The sequence below is a fragment of the Musa acuminata genome, chromosome BXJ2-10 (genome assembly GCF_036884655.1).
Source record: "Musa acuminata AAA Group cultivar baxijiao chromosome BXJ2-10, Cavendish_Baxijiao_AAA, whole genome shotgun sequence".
Taxonomy (NCBI): Eukaryota; Viridiplantae; Streptophyta; class Magnoliopsida; order Zingiberales; family Musaceae; genus Musa; species Musa acuminata.
This window is the reverse complement of record NC_088347.1, coordinates 33,888,837-33,905,145: the sequence shown is the minus strand read 5'-3', so window position 1 is coordinate 33,905,145 and position 16,309 is coordinate 33,888,837. Positions and strand designations below refer to the sequence as shown.

The window sequence follows — 16,309 nt, the reverse complement described above, 5'->3', positions numbered from 1 at the left end:
TTGATCGGTGGTTCTATTAAGTCTTAGCCAATCTCAAGATGTTAGCATCACAACGAGAAGAGGGATCTCGACGGACGATAGAGCCGATGACGATTGAAGTATTGATCATGACTGGGATGATAGTGTCGTTTGTTGTGCTAGTTGAGACAAGAGTGGAGCGACAGTTTACGTTACGCCTAGTAGCGTCTACACCTACTAGGTGAGATTCAAGAATACTTTAATAAGGATGAGTAGATGGCATTCAATGGCCATAAATGTGGTGACACTTATGTCGAGATGGATGCATCTATGCGAAAAGAGAGTGATTGCTGCCCCCGGAAGTGAAAGTACTATAAATTAGAGGTAGAGTCTCTTTGCTTAATCATTTATTGAGAGGGTTAGTAAGTAAACATTCTTATGACATTAGGCCTTCCTTCTAGCTCCAAAGGTCAGATCAAACAAAGACACCGCTGAACGCGAGCGTTGAATGTGGTCACCGTAAGATTATACCAATTTCATTGTATTTTTTTTTTTTGAGCATATCTTTTATGTTGGATGCACCAAACCTTATGATAAACAATAAGGAAATAAGAAATGTAAAATAGTATTATATACAGTGAACATATCCATTATTCAAGCGCATCTTATATATTACGTATAATGAATTATATCACAATATCAACAGGTGCATTTACCCTTCCGATCATGTGGACCACCGCATTCACTATAAAGCCTCTCGAATGTGACTTTACTAACACAAGTCGTCGAGTATTGGACACCGAGAAGTAGTTCCAAAAACAAAATGACCACGACGAAAACACTATCCTCCTGTGGACTCATCGCCTTGATCGCCCTCATGAGTGCAATGATCCGCACAGGTACGTCCATCACTACTAGTTCCTCTAAATCAATCCTACTTCACATATAATATTCAAAATATTTCTAATACCATCGATCGATCGATCTCCTTTAATTTTTTTTTTAATGTTTTTTTTCCTTTATAGAGTCTAGCGACGTTGGAATAAACCGCGGAGTAGTAAGTCGACTAGTCTCCTAGTACATGCTTTTATTCTCTTATGTAAGTCCTCTGAATTACTGATTTATATGTGATGTGTTTATTATTATTATTTGTTAGGCTCGTACGTGGTGCATAGCGAACCCCCTTGCGAATCCAGTGGCACTTCAAAAGGACCTCGACAATCTGTGCGGTGGTGGCATTGATTGTCACTCCATTCAACCCGGCGGTGCATGTTACGAGCCTAACACAGTAGTCGATCACGTTTCCGTCGTCTATAATCTATACTACAAGTCGCATCAATCCCGACCTGCGGCGTGTAATGGCAGCAGCAACATACCCACTGTTTCAGATCCTTGTAAGTGATATGTCATTCTTATATCACGTAGAATAGTAGATATAAAATATAATTCATATTATTATTATTATTATTATTTTTATTTGCAGCACACGGGTCATGCGTCTTCCCTTGAAAGCTACCATCAAAGAGAATCCGACTTCAAAATCGATTTTATAATTATTAATAAGAGTTGGGTTTGTGATAATGTTATCATTAAATCAATAAATAAAACATATTCTGGTTGCCTATTTTGCATTGTCACTCTATTTTTTTGCTGTTTTGGGAATCATATTTTAGCGATTGATGTTGTTGGTGGTGCTTAGAATGACAAAATATAAGATGACACCTCATCGAGTCAAGAAAACTTTATGTGGTGTTTTATCATAGACATTACCGGAACCAAAGATTACTAGTCTCTTACGAATTTCTCTCTCCTTAAAGTAATATACTCTACAAGAATAATATACTTTACTTAAATAAATAAATAATACATGGTTAATATTCCACCACATCGATCGTTTCAAGGGTGTTCATAATGTTCACTCATCCACACTTGGTCTTATGCTTACGTGGCAATCACATTAATGATTCATCAACCGTTAACCTTACTTAACGCAGTCAGGAAAGCTACCCCTTCATTCCATTACTTTTCCCTATATATATATGAATATATATATATATATATATATATATATATATAATCTGAAAAATAAAAAGACTTGTAGATTCTAAATTTATATTGTTTCTAAATATAATTATGAAGTTGGTTCTTCGTCGCTAGCAGGTGGTCCAATCTGGTTATGAAGGAGGTTGACCCTACGCGTTGTCATCATCTGCAATCGGTGATCGCACATATTTCCCATCGATCATATGTTTGTTTATCTCAGTTCTTACCGATGGATCATAACAAGTCAAGTCTGATTTGAGATGAAGTCGATCCCTACGTCGATGTAATGTTGCCGAAGAATTAGTAAGTCGTACAGAGTCGACGAACGACTTGTGCCGATCCACTTGATTAAAATATTAAGTAAATTTGTCCGTTCCGATCTAAACTAGTCTAAAAGCTGAAACGCGCATGAGGCAACAGTGGCTGGTGCCATAACTCGTACAACCGTCGGATCGTGTCGCGGGGCCCAACTGTCACCGATCCAACGGCAGCGTGAGATCCCAAGCACCTAATCCCGCGGGCAGCAATTAAAAAAAAGGGGAAATAATTCAAAGTATCTAACCGTACCCTCTGCTGCGAGAATACTCGGCTTTTGTTTGTGGCCCCGCATGTTGGGACCCGGATAATTCGACCAACCAACACGCTGGTAGCTTCGTGGAGAGAAGCGCAATGCGTAGCGGAATTTGTCTCGGTGGTACACTGTCGGCCCCGACGGCTCCCACTGGCTCGACCTCTTTTGCGCTGGCCAGCCTACTCCCTCCCCCCCCCACCTTTGGTCGTCTGCTGCTGTGCTGCTGCTGCCTGCGTCCGATCCCCCGTGAGATCGAACGAGGAAGAGAAATCGAATCAGGAATCGTAATCGCTCCGCTGCGATCGAGAAAAAGGAAGGGGGCTGGTCGCTGATGAGAGGATCGAAGGGGCGCATAGCATGAAGAACATCCTCAAGAAGCTTCACATCGTGGCGAGCCACACGGAAGACGCGGATGCCTCCGCCTCCCCCTCCTCCTCCCCGGTCAAAGGTGCCGTCAAGGTCCCCCACGCCCACCCCGATCAGAAGCCCCTCTCCAGCCTCACCAGCTGGTTGAATTCCGTGTCCAGCAAGCACTCTTTCACCCCTCCCTCCTCGTCCTCCTCTTCAGCCTCCTCTTCCTCGTCCTTAGTTGCCAAACAGAGAGTGGAGCCGAGGGAAGGCCCGAGTACGGTCTCCTCGTCCGCTTCGGAAGCGGTGGTTGACTCGGCGATGAGGGGTTCCACGTTGACCAAGCCGACAGTCCCGGAGATGGACGAGGAGTACCAAATCCAGCTCGCTCTGGAGTTGAGTGCCAGAGAGGATCCGGAGGCGGCTCAAATCGAGGCCGTGAAGCAGATTAGTTTGGGCTCTTGCCCGCCTGAGAACTCCCCTGCTGAAATTATTGCTTACAGATACTGGGTTATGCATCCTCAAGCTCTTAATCTCCTTATTCTGTCTAATTGCTTATCAGTTTGGCCTTATTATTTTGATAATGTTAGTTTATCAGAACATTGCTGCATCTATAGCTGAAATAGTCCGGTTTTGGTGCTTTTGGGGCCCATATTTACAATAGTATTCGTGTTTGGTGATTTGTTCCAATTCACTTATTGATTTGTCATGGCTATTTGCCTTTGCTAGAAAACATTTTGTATAGCATTCTCACCGTTTCGACTTTGGTACTTCAGAGATCGGTCATAATTGACTAGTTAATCAAAGATTTTGCTATTTTCAATTAATAGTTTTGTTATTCAAGTTAAACTAATCCGTAGGAGCTTCCTTTAAGCATGCTTCATTTTTCTTAAATGCTATATCGAATGACAATCTTCATTCTTCCGATGATGGTTCAACAATTCTGATCAAGGCATCATAAATTCAACCCTATCGGACAACCTTAACACTACTGGAACAATTCCTTGCAGAAGGAAAGGGAAACAATGGCAGTGGAGTCACGGTCTCAGTCTTCATGTTTAATTTTAATTCTTGACTTCTAGCTTGCAAGTTATACCTGCATTGAGCAAACACTACCAAAATGAGCAAAAGAACAACAAAAGCTAGATTAACAAGGGATCTAAATGGTAGAGGAGGTTAATATTATTGTTGGGTGGAAGGAATCAGAGGTTAAAGTCATGTAGATCTCTAAACAAACTTGGTGGATACTAGGGTTGGATAAGTTAGGAATATGTAACTTAGTCCAGAGATCGGAGATCGGAAGAATATCACACATAAAGAAAGGACGCTTGCTTTTTGTAGCACTCCTTCAGTCTTCCACATCACTTGATCAAAGCATGGGCACCTTTTTTTTTTCTTTTGTAAAGGGTAAGTGGTGTAGGCCTAGTTTTAATTTCAGGACAAAGCATTTACTAGCTAAGCTCGCTAGCACCTTCTAGCATGGCCACTTTCAATAGCCATAAATATTCTAAGAAGCATTTTGATGATTGTCTTCTTGACCAATTCTCTCAAGAGAAAGAAAACACACAGAAACAATGGAAATGAACTTAGATATTCATTCTCACCTAATCAACATGTTCTATAGTTTTAGCTTTGTATCGCACCACTTAAACAATTATCATGCATATGATTTAGAAGAAAAAAGTCACCTAAACATAAATAGTAGTTAATAAAAAAATAAGGCCAAAATGACAAAATAGACAATCCCTACTAAATTCACTTTAAATAAAAAGATTATGCTAATGGCTTTTAGGAAATAAGCATAGTTTTGGTGTCTGCCGATTCCTATAGGTAACTATTGAGACTTTTTGTTGATTTCTTGGACTTATAGCCAAAAATCTGTTGCAACTGACTAGAATTAATTGAGCTTAAATAAAATCATCTGATTTTACCTATTACAGCCTATTTTACATCCTCAAAAGAGAAAAAGGAGCATGAAAGTGAGGAATAAGGGAGGTGAGAAAAAGAGAGAAACAAAGGTGAAGAAAATAGAAACCTGCAGCTTTGACCATAAAGCAGTGGAATCATGGCATCTAATAGTTATTGTAAGCCTCAAGCCACTGACTCAGTGCATACTAAGAGTGGATAAGTTAGGGGTACGTAGTTCAGATTCTACAGTTAAGTGATTGTCTTGTCGATTAATTCTCTCAAAGAAAAAAAGGTAGGAACCATGGAAATAGATTGGATTCTAAATCTCACCCATTTCAGCAAGACCTGTAGTTTTAGCTTAGTGTTGTACCGATTCAACATGTCACATGAATGTGCCCCACATTGTGACCACGTATCTGTCACAGGAATGGTATCAACAATGTGATTGTGAATCTCTGCTGGCATTATGCGATGTCTGCAGGTAAAAGCTCCTAAGAAATTTCAATCAAGGTGCTGTTATTTTGTTATTGTTGATCCTGTATAATGTATAATGTATGTATGGTAAATGCAACTGATATCAGATTATCAATTTCTCTATGTAGTTGTATTATTTAACTCCTCCTATCGTTTCTCATCCCTATATCTCTTTGTGCTTCACAGAATTATAATGCTCTTGGCTATGATGACAAGATCTTGGATGGTTTCTATGATCTCTATGGCATATTGGTTGAGTCTACGTCTTTAGAAATGCCTTCTCTAACTGATTTGCAAGGAACACCAGTCTCTGATAATATCAGTTGGGAAGCTGTATTGGTAAATAAAACTGAAGATGCTGACCTTGTCAGATTTGAGCAGAAAGTGTCATTAATGGCTTCAAAAGTGAGGTCTTGGAGGTGGAGCATTGGTTAGAATGGAGGTGGACTCAGAGGAGTGCCACGGAGACACATCTACTGATCATGAAGAAAAGGGATGCAGATGCGAGGCGACGGATAGTAGGGCCATGGGCATGGTAGCGCCATGGTACCGCAGAGGCGGGACTTCCGTGAAAGTCATTGATCCCTTGCTCTCACGGAGGGAGAGCGCTTGGTCGTGAAAGGGGCCGAGGAGGTGGAGCATGCAGAGACAATCTCTAAGTACCGAGACAAGGCTGAAGGGCAGAAGCCAAGAAACTTCGTAAGACCGGTGTCAACACGGTCTTAAGTGATGGACTTCGGGTCATGCAAGAGTGCACGACCAAGGAACGAAGCAGGCAGTACGCGGTGCTATACCTTTGCTACTCAGTGGAGTAGGCGGCAGGGTTGATGGAGAAGACGGTACAATCCCAGAGGCGACCTCATCTATTTGAGAATTACTCCAAGTTGGGGTGAAAACTTCCTGCATTCCAGAAGTTCAATGGCGTTGAGAAAGTGAATCACAGTAACTAACTCAACGCAAGGAGTGCAAACACTTCAGGTGCTTCAGAAGTGTGAGCAAAGAGCAGGCGAAGGCCAGTAACCAGCTCGATGCATGAAGTACAACCTCGAGGAGGCGGGCGAAGTCAAGTAACCTTTGCCTTCTCAACTTTTAAGAGAATGAGCGAAACCGAGTACCCCAATTCTCTTATTTATCCAGCAGAGGAGCTCTGCACAAGTTCAAAGACCCTTCGAAGATAATGGAAGACAATAGTTGTCAAATCCTCACCAACGGCGATCAGTGTTACTGAGAGTAGATTGTTCGCTTCATTTCCCAACGAAATGCCAATCGAAAGTGGAAGTGATGCGAACCTACTTGGATGTGACAACTAACTGAAAGAAGAGTCAATGAGCAGATTTTGTGGAGGAAGGACCCAAAACTTCAGAAGTTTGCAAGACGATCCTCGTTAAAGCTCCAACAAGCATCCACCCAGTTCAAGCAGCATGAGGAATTTTTGAGTGACTGGCGCAGTAAGGATGGTCTTTTCCTTCATCTGGCGGATCCGCAAGAATCAACAAGGATCAACACAACTCAGCCAACCCCACACCAGAGTCAGAGTCATTGGTGAGTTGAAGCAGCATGGCGGATCAAAGGTTCGACTACTCAAAAACAGCAGCGGAGAGCAGCTGGGAGCCAGGAGGCGCATTGCAGCTGGAGCAGAAGATTGAAGACTCAGCAAAGGCGAGGAGTTGCAGTGTTCACAAAGGCTTCGACGAGGACGTCGAAGGAATAAGTGGGGGAGAATGTCACGGACAAACTTCGAAACCGGATGTTTGGTGTACTGCTTATGTATGTCCGTGTCCTTTGGTATGTTCATACCTTGTACAACATGTAGAGGGGCAGCCGAAGGCTTAATAGTCCCATTTTAATTGGGTTGGTGGCCTCTTTAGGCATGTAAATAAAAGTTGTGTCATGTGGACACGTGCAATGGACCATTTTACCCTTTGTTGTACAACTGTTCAGAGCTTGTAAAGTCTGTTTGTAATTTGCATTGTCTATGATGTGTTTTTCGGAGATGTTTGCTTGTGGATCCCGATTGAGGCGTTCTCTCTAACCCGTTCTCTCTTTTGGTGGTCCTAAGGGACAATGGGAGGCTTCAGGGAGGCTGACCTTTGCGGACGGACACGCAAGGGTGCCGCACGACTTAGGCAAAACCAGCTAAGTCCGTGACAGTGCACTTGAGTTGTCTAAAATAGTTTACTTTTGCTGTTAATGCCATGGATGACCCTTTCTAGCTATCTCTTTTATCAATGCTTCTTTTACTGTAAATTTCAATTAATAGCTTTTTTGAGTACTACTCATTTGTTGATCTTCATACACGTATCCATGAGGAGCAATATCTTGAATTTAATCCCTATAACACATGTCTATTGCGAGGCCACTGTTTTGTAGGTTGGACTGATAATTATTAGTCTATAATTGGTTGGGACATTACGGCTTGTTGTGATAGTCTATTGTTGGCTGTAGTACTACATTGTTGGCTATGGTGTATTGATGATCTTTTCAATTGTTTCGTGTTCTTCCTGTCTATGACTTGCTTTTCTAGCCTCATGCTAAATTTGGTTTTTTACATCTTCATAATTTAAGAACTTACTGTTGATGGAAGATATTGCACTTCAGTCTTGGAGGGTTTGCAGCTTTGATGACAGCAGCTGAATCAGCTCAGCATGTTCGTGGAGTTGTTTTACTAAATTCAGCTGGACAATTTGAAAATCCAAGTGAACAGCCCAAGAACAATGAAGAAGAGACGGTGTTACAGAAGTTTGTGTTCAACACACTGAAGGAATTCATCCAAAGAATAATCTTGGGGTTCCTATTCTGGCAAGCAAAGCAACCTGCTCGTGTTGAAAAAGTCCTGAAAAGTGTACAGTATTTCTCGTTAACTTCCTGGCTTAAATTTTACTTTCTGGTTCAACTGACATGCAGCAAATGACCTTGTATAAGGTAAATTTGAGAGGGATCCTGCATAGTCACTCTAGTGTCGGTTCAGTTACTTGCGGGTCTCGTTTGACAGGGTGACTGCTTTGACGCCGCCCACTCAATGTGTTCTGATTAGCATGAAGATTCGGAGTGGGTAAGAAGTAGGTTATGGTCACAGCCAGGCTAGTAGCATAGACACAAGGTTGATTCTGTTCCATGTCTAGGAAATTTTATCCTTTCCAGCTGACTACAGTCTCCTATCAAAGAAGTCCTGCATGACTTGCTTTGATCTTGGCAATAAATCTAAATGCCATCCCTTATCGGATTGCAATGCATCAACATAAACCACAATTGGATGGTGTTGTTGAATATATGAAGTAAAAAGAAGGATATCTTCCTTTCTTATACTTCATCACGGGAGGATATATTCCTTTCTAGTCTCAGGACGATGACCCACATCGTTGTTCATGATATCAATCTTTGTTGATTATCCTAAGTGGTCTTCAGAGGAATGGTCCTTTTGGGTAGACGATGAATTAAAAGCTTTTACCGGGTGCAGTATAGTAAAATATGTTATAGTATGTATCGCTTCGATGTTATAAATGCACATTCATAATTTTCTGAGCCTTTAATGTTTGCTAACCATATCGTTCTTTTTCCCCTGTTGACACAGGTGTATATAAATGCCTCCAACGTGGACAATTATCTCGTGGAATCGATAACTAAACCGGCGGAGGATCCAAATGCTGGAGAAGTTTATTACAGGTGCTTAAATTGAAAGTTACAACTTATTCGCCATTAGTTTTTACCGACATTATAAACCACGTTATGGTGTTTCTCAGATTGATGACGAGATTTATGTCAAACCAAAGCAAGTACACGCTCAACAGCGTCCTTAGCAAACTCTCATGCCCATTGTTGCTGATATGGGGTGACTTAGACCCTTGGGTTGGGCCTGCCAAGGCAGCTAGAATCAAAGAGTTCTATCCAAACACCACCGTCGTCAATTTGCAGGCTGGGCATTGTCCGCATGATGAAGTCCCTGAGCTCGTGAATGAAGCTCTACTCAATTGGCTATCCTCATTATAACTTGAAGTCATCACCCAAGTATTGTGAATTATTTGTCAAATACATTCTTTGTTGGGGTAAAAACTCAACAATATAGGTTACATCTAATTTAGTCAATAAAATGAGAAGCAATAGGGATTAGAAGTTATCCGGAATCGTGTTTGATGCAGTGATTTGATCCGATCGTGTTGTGTTGTTTTTTAATTTCTTTTACATCTCATCTAGAAAATTGGTGCGGTGAGCATGGATGTGTAGGCATTCTTGTTTTTCTTTTATTGATGAGCTTTACGTTGTCTTTAACTGTTGGATGCTCCCCTGCCCAAATCTGAGAACCCTCTTCTGCCGAAGTGAATCTGAAGAATTGTGATGTATGGATGTCATCCAATGTTAGATCCTCAGCTTTTTTAGGCTCCTATGGGTGAATTCGAAGGAATGCAATTGGTTTTGGCTGTCAAGAGTTTTGTTTCTTTTGTTTTTTAAGTTAGATCGTTAGATCGACTTCTTCCTTCAGATATTCTAATGATCTGGATTTAAAGGCTTCTTTAATCTGCAAATAATTTATTCTGCATCTGTCAAAGACCTATTCACTCCATATTTTGGTGATTTAGTTTATATAAACAATGAATGGTGCATTAAAATTGTAGGTTAGGAAAATGCAGTTTTGTGTTTGCACAGGTTCTATTTACTCTTTTACCATATGATTTCTTTCTTCTCTAACTTTGATGAGCAGTCAAAGTTAGTAGATAGTAGCGTGTGGATTTTGGCACAACACGAAAAGAGTAGATATAAAATCTTTGGAGACTTGAAAATTTGTTAATCCAGGATATTTATCCATATGCTTTCATTTTTATTTTTATTTTTAATTTCATGTTTATCCTGGAAATATATACCGATAAAATTCGTTAACTAGCACAGATCTGAGCATTATATTGCCATTATATTAGAAGACTAGGAAAGAACTCAGTGTTTCACCAAAATTTCCGATCTCAACAGTAAAAAATTAGCTGTATTTGCATACTTTGAACAACTGAAACTTTAAAATACCATCGAATATTCCTGAACATGTTTTACTATTCATTCGTGTGACATTCAAAAATCTATTTTTTTTTTTATAAATAATAATAATAATAATAATAATAATAATAATAATAATAATAAAAAGGATAATGCTAAGGAGGCTTTGGAAACAGCATGAGTTCCTCCTCTCCCGTTACGTAGTCGAAGGTTTTAAAAAGTGTTAAAAGTATATAATATCGTCGAGTATGATTTTCTTTACTTAAGTATTAATCAACATCATCGAGATACTCTATCTCTTGTCACCTTTTAATTTTGGATGTTTCTTAATGATAGCTCAGGGCTTGATGACTTGAAAAATTATCTCCCTCGAGATAGGTTCGTCGATGACATCGATTATCACTCCACTAGTCCCTTAGGTTAGAGAGAAAGTTCTCGATGTCTCCGGACAAATCACTCAAGGTGTCCTCAATCGATAAGTTCTTTGATTTGTTCCTTTAAATTATAGCAGTCCTCCGTGTCATGTCCATAATCATGGTGGAAGCGATAATATTTGGATTTATCCCTTCTCTCCAATGGTGTCCTCATCAGTTCAGGATGTTAGGAACAAGTCGACACTAAGAGGAGGGGTGAATTAGTACAGCGGTAAATTACGTCGATTTCATAAAACTCTTTCATACGTTAAAAACCTAACTCGAAAAGATAGCTTGAAATCTCGTTCGTATATGAAGTAAATGCAGTAGGCAAGTAAATATTTAGTTTGCAGTAATGTAAATTGCTCAAATATAGAAATGCAAACCAGAGAAGAACATGCCAATTTTATAATAGTTCGGTCATCGTGGCCTACATCCACTCTGATTCCTCTTCCGTCGAGGCCACGGGCATCCACTATCGATCTTCCTTTAATAGGCGAAGATCAACATTCTTCTTACACCCCTCTTCTCCTTTTACCGGGTTTAGGAGATAACCCTTACAAGCACACACTCTTCGTAAATATAATTCTAAACTTAGACTATAGGAGGAGATTTCTTTAGTGATTGCAACAGCGTTTTCTTACTTTTAAATACTTCGTACTTGTGTGTTTTAACTAGGGATGAGAGGGACATTTATAGGTTTCAAGTTGATTCAAACTTGGAGCCTAAAAATATCTCATCATGGGTTTCCTGGGTCCAAGCGGTACCACCACTTGTGCTGGGCGGTACCACCACCCTAGTGTCAGTCTGACATTGACACTGCACTGGGCAGTACCATCGCCTAGTCTGGTGGTACCATCGCCTAACATTGGGTGGTACCACTGCCTGTAGCCTCTCGGAGGCTATGTCTAGGCGGTTCCATCGCTTGACATTGGGCGGTACCATCACCTAGACTGGTGGTACCACCGCCTATAACCTCTCAAAGGTTGTGTCTGGGCGATACCATCACCCAGACCGGTGGTACCACCGCCTAACATAGTCTCGGAGACTGCCACGATGGTGTCATCTCTTGGGGCACTGTTTGGACTTTTTTATTGGGCCCAACACGGTTCTTACATGGGCCCAACTAGCCCATAATTGAGTTAGCCCAATTTCAAACACAATTACGTGTTAACTACGGAATCTAAGACATACTTAAGCTAAACAAGTCTATAAATCTTGGTTTCTTCCGGCGAGCTTCCGGCAATCTTTCGGCGAACTTCCAATGATCTCTCGGCAATGTTCTAGCGGACTCCCGGCAAGCTCCTAGACTTCACGACGATCTTCTTGGCGAGTTTCGACGAGCTTCTTTAGCAAGTGTTGAGACTTCTCCGCTAGTTCCGACAGAACTTCCGACGAACGTCCGGACTTTCGACGAACTCTCAAACTCCCAACAAAATCACATTCTGGACTCTAGGACTTTATTTTGCTTCATGCCTTGTTATCGTAGTTAATCCTGCATCTATAAAACACACTTCGATCTAGATAATTAATACTAAGCATTAATCGTATCGTCCGACATATCATTGGTCCCTCAACTCTTCGTCTGATTCTTCGGCGTATCGTCCTCTCTTACGGCCTATTGCCCAATCAGACAGTTGACTATGCAACTCCGATATCCTTGGTGTAATATATGCTCTTCTTGGCCTGATGCCCGAATCCATGGCCCGAAGCCTTCTGTCGATACGTCGACTGATCCTCCGGCCCGGTGTCGAATCTTCTGACATGTTTTCCTTCGGCCCAACATGATTTTCCTGCTTTAATTATCTCATCTTGATTGAAGCATCCTGTGTCACTCAAAACATAGATCAAATCATAATCACTTATAAATTGGTTTCATCATCAAAATCCGAGATTAACATAGGATCCTTTAAGAGTTTTTTTTTTTTTAAATTTGTAGAAAGACTTCAGTTTTAATCATGTTCAATGGAGTCGACTTAGGTCTCGGGTAAGGCAACTCGGGTTGATAATTTCTCCTTCACTGTGGTGACCTCGGGGTCAGGATTAATGACAGTCGCTCCTGCCTCGACTTTTTACGCATCTTCTTATGCTTATTCGAGACCATTGTCTCTATAACAATGAATTGATTGGCTCTCTAGAGTATCTCGAGTATTGTTTTTGGTGGTCTCTCCACCGATGACTAAAAAAAAGTAAGAGAGTTTGATTCCCATCATGAAAGCCTGTGTCACAAGTAACGGATGAACCTCTTGCACGCCTTGGATCAATTATAAATATGGTGACAAAGTTAATAGAGTGTTACCCCTTTTCTTTACTTGAGTTTGAGAAGCATTTCTACTGATGGTCTCGAATGCATATTTTTAAGAAAATAGAGCTCAAACTCTTTTGCGCAAGCTGAAAAAAGGAGTTGACTAAGAACGACTTCAAAGCGGGTGTACCATTCTCGAATTGGATCTCTTAGTGTTGTCGAAAGGGCACAACACATCGGTGCATCCAAGGTGCCCAACAACAATATCTAGATGCGAAAGGTGGCAATATGCTCTATCGAGTTGATGTTGTTATCAAAAGCCTCTAACAATAGGAGACGAAAATTCATTGAGATTGGTTCCTCCTAAATATTTTGAGTGAATGAGATTGACCGAAGGTAGGATCGATTGGGTTTTCTTTCTCCTTTGGATTGTCAAAGCTCTTGCTGCATCTCTTTTAAGCATTGATCCATTTGGCATACTTGAATCTTGAGGGAGCAATCTATCGAATCTGCTGACTCAGTCTCAGATTCAAGTAAAGTAGAACAGTGGTGTGGCGGTGTGCTGAATTCTATGGTTGAAGAGTGAGGCACTCCTTTGATCGGTGGTTCTATTAAGTCTTAGCCAATCTCAAGATGTTAGCATCACAACGAGAAGAGGGATCTCGACGGACGATAGAGCCGATGACGATTGAAGTATTGATCATGACTGGGATGATAGTGTCGTTTGTTGTGCTAGTTGAGACAAGAGTGGAGCGACAGTTTACGTTACGCCTAGTAGCGTCTACACCTACTAGGTGAGATTCAAGAATACTTTAATAAGGATGAGTAGATGGCATTCAATGGCCATAAATGTGGTGACACTTATGTCGAGATGGATGCATCTATGCGAAAAGAGAGTGATTGCTGCCCCCGGAAGTGAAAGTACTATAAATTAGAGGTAGAGTCTCTTTGCTTAATCATTTATTGAGAGGGTTAGTAAGTAAACATTCTTATGACATTAGGCCTTCCTTCTAGCTCCAAAGGTCAGATCAAACAAAGACACCGCTGAACGCGAGCGTTGAATGTGGTCACCGTAAGATTATACCAATTTCATTGTATTTTTTTTTTTTGAGCATATCTTTTATGTTGGATGCACCAAACCTTATGATAAACAATAAGGAAATAAGAAATGTAAAATAGTATTATATACAGTGAACATATCCATTATTCAAGCGCATCTTATATATTACGTATAATGAATTATATCACAATATCAACAGGTGCATTTACCCTTCCGATCATGTGGACCACCGCATTCACTATAAAGCCTCTCGAATGTGACTTTACTAACACAAGTCGTCGAGTATTGGACACCGAGAAGTAGTTCCAAAAACAAAATGACCACGACGAAAACACTATCCTCCTGTGGACTCATCGCCTTGATCGCCCTCATGAGTGCAATGATCCGCACAGGTACGTCCATCACTACTAGTTCCTCTAAATCAATCCTACTTCACATATAATATTCAAAATATTTCTAATACCATCGATCGATCGATCTCCTTTAATTTTTTTTTTAATGTTTTTTTTCCTTTATAGAGTCTAGCGACGTTGGAATAAACCGCGGAGTAGTAAGTCGACTAGTCTCCTAGTACATGCTTTTATTCTCTTATGTAAGTCCTCTGAATTACTGATTTATATGTGATGTGTTTATTATTATTATTTGTTAGGCTCGTACGTGGTGCATAGCGAACCCCCTTGCGAATCCAGTGGCACTTCAAAAGGACCTCGACAATCTGTGCGGTGGTGGCATTGATTGTCACTCCATTCAACCCGGCGGTGCATGTTACGAGCCTAACACAGTAGTCGATCACGTTTCCGTCGTCTATAATCTATACTACAAGTCGCATCAATCCCGACCTGCGGCGTGTAATGGCAGCAGCAACATACCCACTGTTTCAGATCCTTGTAAGTGATATGTCATTCTTATATCACGTAGAATAGTAGATATAAAATATAATTCATATTATTATTATTATTATTATTTTTATTTGCAGCACACGGGTCATGCGTCTTCCCTTGAAAGCTACCATCAAAGAGAATCCGACTTCAAAATCGATTTTATAATTATTAATAAGAGTTGGGTTTGTGATAATGTTATCATTAAATCAATAAATAAAACATATTCTGGTTGCCTATTTTGCATTGTCACTCTATTTTTTTGCTGTTTTGGGAATCATATTTTAGCGATTGATGTTGTTGGTGGTGCTTAGAATGACAAAATATAAGATGACACCTCATCGAGTCAAGAAAACTTTATGTGGTGTTTTATCATAGACATTACCGGAACCAAAGATTACTAGTCTCTTACGAATTTCTCTCTCCTTAAAGTAATATACTCTACAAGAATAATATACTTTACTTAAATAAATAAATAATACATGGTTAATATTCCACCACATCGATCGTTTCAAGGGTGTTCATAATGTTCACTCATCCACACTTGGTCTTATGCTTACGTGGCAATCACATTAATGATTCATCAACCGTTAACCTTACTTAACGCAGTCAGGAAAGCTACCCCTTCATTCCATTACTTTTCCCTATATATATATGAATATATATATATATATATATATATATATATATATATATATATATATATAATCTGAAAAATAAAAAGACTTGTAGATTCTAAATTTATATTGTTTCTAAATATAATTATGAAGTTGGTTCTTCGTCGCTAGCAGGTGGTCCAATCTGGTTATGAAGGAGGTTGACCCTACGCGTTGTCATCATCTGCAATCGGTGATCGCACATATTTCCCATCGATCATATGTTTGTTTATCTCAGTTCTTACCGATGGATCATAACAAGTCAAGTCTGATTTGAGATGAAGTCGATCCCTACGTCGATGTAATGTTGCCGAAGAATTAGTAAGTCGTACAGAGTCGACGAACGACTTGTGCCGATCCACTTGATTAAAATATTAAGTAAATTTGTCCGTTCCGATCTAAACTAGTCTAAAAGCTGAAACGCGCATGAGGCAACAGTGGCTGGTGCCATAACTCGTACAACCGTCGGATCGTGTCGCGGGGCCCAACTGTCACCGATCCAACGGCAGCGTGAGATCCCAAGCACCTAATCCCGCGGGCAGCAATTAAAAAAAAGGGGAAATAATTCAAAGTATCTAACCGTACCCTCTGCTGCGAGAATACTCGGCTTTTGTTTGTGGCCCCGCATGTTGGGACCCGGATAATTCGACCAACCAACACGCTGGTAGCTTCGTGGAGAGAAGCGCAATGCGTAGCGGAATTTGTCTCGGTGGTACACTGTCGGCCCCGACGGCTCCCACTGGCTCGACCTCTTTTGCGCTGGCCAGCCTACTCC

At 40.6% G+C, this 16,309-nt stretch overlaps 1 protein-coding gene across 8 annotated transcripts; it reads left to right on the top strand.

Annotated features, from left to right (window-relative positions):
* The first annotated feature begins 2,758 nt into the window (after positions 1-2,758).
* Positions 2,759-9,416, top strand: LOC135625305 (probable serine/threonine-protein kinase SIS8). 8 transcript variants are annotated; one of them, XM_065129944.1, is made up of 4 exons: positions 2,762-3,430; positions 7,901-8,144; positions 8,874-8,965; positions 9,043-9,416. In XM_065129944.1, the coding sequence occupies exons 2-4, from the start codon at positions 7,923-7,925 to the stop codon at positions 9,287-9,289; spliced, it is 561 nt and encodes a 186-aa protein (XP_064986016.1). In that variant the 5' UTR covers positions 2,762-3,430; positions 7,901-7,922; the 3' UTR covers positions 9,290-9,416. The 8 variants fall into 8 exon arrangements, 3 of the variants coding, with proteins under 3 accessions (XP_064986015.1, XP_064986016.1, XP_064986017.1); XM_065129945.1 differs by having other exon boundaries at positions 7,868-8,144; XR_010492014.1 differs by lacking the exon at positions 2,762-3,430 and adding an exon at positions 8,295-8,354 and having other exon boundaries at positions 8,001-8,224; positions 9,043-9,090.
* Positions 9,417-16,309: the final 6,893 nt, after the last annotated feature.